The following is a 5,927-nucleotide window of genomic DNA, read 5'->3' on the forward strand; positions in this document are numbered from 1 at the left end:
ACGCACGCACGCACGCACGCACGCACGCACGCACGCAGAAAAAATATATATATGCAATATATTTACATATATAATATATGTAATATATTTTTTTCTCCTTTATTGGAGAACACTGAAATCTTATCATTCGCTATTGTTTGACGCTATAGATGAAAACATCGTCAGAACAATAGACGCTGAAACCAAGCTATTCTTACACAAAATTGAGGAATTGTCGAAGTTGGTGATGGCAATGAGACAGTGGGAACCTTCACACGAGTTAGAGCTGAGTGATATCAAATCAAAACTGAAAAATTTATCGATTTCCGTCAAGCAAGATAAATGTTTGAACGCCGGTGGAAAGTTCGAATGGGTGGACAGTGTATTAGTAAAAGTAAGTGTATTCCATCACTGACAAATGTAAAGTTTTTGTCCCGACGGAAAGCGTCATTCTTATTATTAGAATTCATAAATATTTTGTTGACCAGAAAAGGAAGATGTTTTGACAGGAGCTTCTATAAAATATTTCGTCATACTCGGTGTTCGAACTTGATTTAAGCAGTCTTTATACGATGCTACTTACGATGCTTCTCATATGTTACATACTGTGATAAAGTTGTGCGCTACCTCGAACTTTACTTCGCGCTGGCCCACTCAATATTTTAGTCTTGACACACGATGCTGTGCTGAAATTTTAATAGAGAGTCAACAATTGCGGCTTTCAAAATTTTGCTACCACGTAAAATCGCTCCATTTCTGTGTCAATTTTTGTTGCAATTTGTGTAAAAATTTCTCCTATATAAAATGCACACATATTTTTAGTTTTTACATTTATATAGCTCTATCTGTACAAGTCAAAGATAATGCAAAACAAAGTAAAATTGATCAGAATTAGCTATACTTCTATTTTGGAAAGTAAAAGAAAAGTATATACGTATATGTACAGGAAAACTTTATCTCTTGAAAAAATTGAGTATCAATTATAATTATACTTCGAAAAAAAGATATAACGATATTGTAGAATCTCAAGTCTTAACATTTCGACGTAAAATGTTTTCAAAGCATATCTAATAGCAAAATCATTTTTTAGTGCTTGCAAGATGGTACTTGGCTGCTCATCGACCAGGTTAATCTATGCAGCCCTGCTGTATTAGACAGGCTTAATGGACTGTTAGAGCCAAACGGTGTTCTTAGTATCGGTGAACGAGGTGTTGATGGTGACGGTAATGTCGTTACTATTAAGCCACACGAAAATTTCCGCTTATTTTTAACCATGGATCCCCGATACGGCGAAATTTCCAGGTAATTTCTTCTTTGATTCTCTAGCAATCAGTAATGTAAACGTTGCAGTTATGATTTTACGACACAGTCAATTGCGCGTCTAAAATTCAAATTTTTTTTTTATAGCACTTTTATCATTTACATATATCATAGTTGCAAACTTGATATTCACTGCCAGTACTAACAATCTATACTTTACGTCACATATGCTATAGATTTTCAGTACTGGCAGTGAATATTAGAACGCAGTTTATATTATACCGTTATATCATACCGTTCATTATCATAATTATCCGAAAACAATCAATATTTCAGAGCAATGCGCAACAGAGGCGTTGAGATTTACATGCTTGATCCAAAAAAGAATGTCGATTATGATGCAATCGATCTAAAATCGTTAGTGTTTAACGCTGGTGTCGTGAAATCAACGCATCGTGATGCGTTGCTTGAGATCTACGACAAAATGTCAGACGAGAGCGTTGCAGTAGATCGGCTTAGCATGATAGATTTGTTGCATACTGCGTTTCTGGTGAAACAACGATCGTTGCGTGGTTTCTCCGCAAAGCAATTGATCAGGGACTCATGTATTGATGTCTACATCAATGCTAGACCAACACGAGATCCTCGACTCAAGGAGTACTTTGTGTCTCTCATCGATCAGATTATTGAACAGTACACTGCGCATGATAATGAAATATCAGTAATTGACTTGAATGCTGCCACGTGGAGCCTAAAAAATTTGCACGATAATCCAATATTTACTGTAATGAAACAGCAAGGTTTGCTGTTAAATACAGCTGCTAAAATGTACAAATTACGTGGAAAATTGAATATCAGAAATAACGAAAAAGATGTTATTTCGACCAAGTTATTGAACGATTTCTGCAATCTCAGAGAAAATGAAGAATTTGTATTGAATGTTGACGTTGCTGAGATATTGCCATATTTCTTGTTAAACTTTTACGAGTTATCCTCGCAAAACGACGCGCCGCTCAGAAAGGAATGGCTCTCGAAGACACTGCGAGGAAACACAATGTTTGACGAACTTGAGAAGAAGAGCGCGTTAATGGCAAAAGTAATTACTCTGTTTAGTTTTCGGTCTGCAGACCGAATGAGAAGTTCGTTGCCTTGGGATTTGTGGCAGCTCATTGGAAGAACGACAGGTGATAAAGACGATAGCAGCGATACGAATAAACTGTTACTGTTACTATATGCGAGTAGTATGATACTCGAAAGTGGTTCAGCACCAACAGAAGCAGTAAGGAAGAAAAGCGTGATATCCGTGAAACAATATTCCACTGTTGTGCTAGAAGGTAAACTGTTTTTATATGTTCCTTTTAAAATAGTTCGTGTGTTTTGTAAATAGAAGTCACATTTTTTTAACTTACCAAAAAATTTTAATTGATAAATAAGAGTCAATACGCTGGATGTTGCGGAATATAAATATATATACATGTACAATATATTTACTTTTAGTAGTGTAAATTAAAACTTCAACTGCAAACCAAGGTCATTCATGTCTGCGCAAAAGAGTGAGCTTAAAAAGGGTCAAATTTCGCCCGTTTTGGGGTCTTCAAATTTTGATCTAAATAGTATGCTAAATGATAGCTTATGGTGAGATATTGATCGTAGAAAAATTTTAGATTGAATCTACTTTTCGTTTCAGAAATACGCGCGTTCCCCTCACCGATTTGATTCATTTTTATCCCACGTGCAGGCCATGATTAAGACTTCAACATGTCAAAGTAATAAAGCACAATATTCAGCCAGTTTCGAGAAAATCGATTTAGAAAAATTCAGGACTGCTGAAAAGTCTAACTTTTTAAGTATACGAGCAGTCCTGATTTTTTCAAAATCGATTTTCTCGGAACTGGCTGAATATTGCGCTTTATTACTTTGACATGTTGAAGTCTTAATCATGGCCTGCACGTGGAATAAAAATAAATCACATCGGTGAGGGGAAACGTCGTAGCCTCCCCTTGTAAGTTGAGTGAGAAAAGAGTATCGGGATCGTAACATATGTCACAAATAAATCAAAACTGTCTACTAGAACTCACTGATTTTGATGGGATAACTTCGCACACTTGTAAAATTATGACAAATAATCGACATATACTTTTTTTATATCAGAAGTGTATTCTAAAGGGTGACAACCTCTCAGAAGTGAAAGGAGATCTTCACGTTTTAATTAGAATTCATATACATTCTGCATGATTGAATATATAAAATGAATTTAAAAGGTTTTTGAAGTCGCTGATTAAAAAAAATTCCGAGGCTAGTATTTCACAAATCAAAATGGCGGACATTGACTAACTTTTATAATTATCAATCAATACGCAAAAAATGATTACACGACTCTGAACATCGAGGTTGTCACTCTTTAAAGTGCACTTCTGATATAAAAAAAATATATGTAGATTATTTGTCATAATTTTACAAGTGTGCGAAGTTATCCCATCAAAATCAGTGAGTTCCGATAGACAGTTTTGATTTATTTGTGACGTATCTCACGATACCGATACTACCCACACAGACATCCATCCATCCAGACAACCATTAGGCATCTATTAGATGTCGCATGGAGCTGTGGACGTCTAATAGACATCTAATGGAGTTTTTGCTCTGTGTGGGTATTTTCTCATTCAACTTAGTAACTTTGACCTCGCGTATCTTCGAAACAAAAAGTAGGCTCAATTTAAACTTGTTCTGCGATCAATGTCTCATCATAAGCTATCATTTGGCACACTATTTGGTTTAAAATTTGAGGACCTCAAAACGGGCGATTTTTTAGGATCATTCTTTACTTGCGTGTATAACTTACTAGCAAGGGAAGAGAGAGGGATTCAACTTCGCCCTAAAAAATGTTGTATAAGAGAGGACTGTACCGGCCAAATTTCAGATTTCCAATTACAACTTTGACACGCATAGTAACAAGACGAAATTTCGAGCAAACAATTCTGTAGAGTCCAACCGAAACTTCGGTTTCGGTTTCAGTTTTGCTTAGTTTCGGTCAAAAATCAAAGATTCGGCTTAGTTTCGGTTTCGGTAAAGATTGAAAAGGAGTTTCGACAGTGTAGCAGAAATTATACAAATTCGCAATACGCTGGTTAGCGCTACTGCGGCGATCATGCAAAATCTCTTTCTTGTGTTCTTCTATGAGTAAATGCTACTTGTGCTCGCGACAATCACGAGCGTAGGTTGGGTTGACGATGTTCTGTCGCATTGGTGAATTTGCCGAACATGATCAATGCGATTGAACAATGTAGACGAAGCCGAAAAGCGGAGAACGATACAACATTGTCTTATACAGACACGCGGCATACACACACTCGCGCACATAAGCACACACACATACACATGCACGCATATTTTAGCTCACCTTAAGTGTAAGGAGTATCTTAAATCGGTATCATTACTGCATCTGCATAAGGTATGGAAATCCTAATTTTAGGATTCCATATCTCTAAAACTATTGTTCACCGGACTTCGAGTCCATTGACCCTTTTGTTCTATGTGTTGATAACTATCATGTAGCAGAGTTTCAGAAAAATTAGCCAAAAATCATTTCTTATAAGAATTCTGTAGGATTCTTTCAAGAATATGTTTCAGAAAATATAACAGTATATTATGTGCGTGCGTGCGTGTGTGCGTGCGTGCGTTTTCAGTTTCGTTTTTAGTTTCGGCCGAAACTAAAGAAAAAGTTTCTGTCGGACACTAGCTGCAACTTTCATCTTTAATTTAAGCACTTTTGTAATTTGGTCAATTTCTTGCAAGGTTACGATTTTTTAAACGAAACACTACATTTCACTCGAGTTACTTTGTTTATATTAAAAAATGATTTAAACAAATTAATTTTGGAGTTAAAGTTAAACGTTTCGACTATTTATTTAGTCATATTCAGTAGCAAAACTATGTACACTTCTAAATTACAAAGATTAAATGTGTGTGTCTTGTTTGAATGTTTAGTACAAACTGTTTGTACAAGAGTTTGTACAAGAGTTTGTACTAAACATTCAAACAAGACACACACATTTAATCCTACTCTTGTACAAACAGTTTGTACTAAACATTCAACAAGACACACACATTTAATCTTTGTAATTTAGAAGTGTACATAGTTTTGCTACTGAAGATGACTAAATAAATAGTCGAAACGTTTAACATTAACTCCAACATTGTTTTTTACTGCACAACATCCTGCAACATTGGTTCATACTAGCCCAGTTAATATACACATACGATTTTATCTACTTGAACCTGAGGACAACCCTCACCATTTGACATTGTCAAATTAATTTTGTCCAAAATGTTTTGAGTGATTGGTAAACTAGGAGATTTAAAGATACTACGTAATTTTTTTCAGAATTGTTCTATAACTTTAACATAGAGAAAAATACAGTAGGAATAAAACAAAACGACAATATAAACGACCCTGGTTTGCGGATAGAAGGTGCTAAAAAAATGTGCAGTTTGCAGTGTTGCGCTTAGATAATTTGAAATAATCTAGATACAGATTAGATAAAACATATGCGTATCTCAGATAAGATAAAGATAATCCGATTTGATCATATTTAGATAAAAGATGATTTAGTTGAGATTTTTATCTAGATAATTTTAAGATATTAAAGAAGTTAGGAAATTAAATAATACATCTCAAGAAAATCTAT

At 35.1% G+C, this 5,927-nt stretch overlaps 1 protein-coding gene across 1 annotated transcript in view; it reads left to right on the forward strand.

Annotated features, from left to right (window-relative positions):
* Positions 1 to 5,927, forward strand: part of LOC109861431 (midasin-like) — a 24,364-nt gene that overhangs the window by 5,909 nt on the left and 12,528 nt on the right. Inside the window, exons 3-5 of the mRNA XM_020441071.1 lie at positions 150 to 373; positions 1,070 to 1,281; positions 1,576 to 2,573. Of these exons, the coding sequence (XP_020296660.1) occupies positions 150 to 373; positions 1,070 to 1,281; positions 1,576 to 2,573 (1,434 nt within the window). The remainder of the gene's footprint in view (positions 1 to 149; positions 374 to 1,069; positions 1,282 to 1,575; positions 2,574 to 5,927) is intronic.

The sequence above is a fragment of the Pseudomyrmex gracilis genome, unplaced genomic scaffold (assembly GCF_002006095.1).
Source record: "Pseudomyrmex gracilis isolate BER0280 unplaced genomic scaffold, ASM200609v1 scaffold_758, whole genome shotgun sequence".
Lineage (NCBI taxonomy): Eukaryota > Metazoa > Arthropoda > Insecta > Hymenoptera > Formicidae > Pseudomyrmex > Pseudomyrmex gracilis.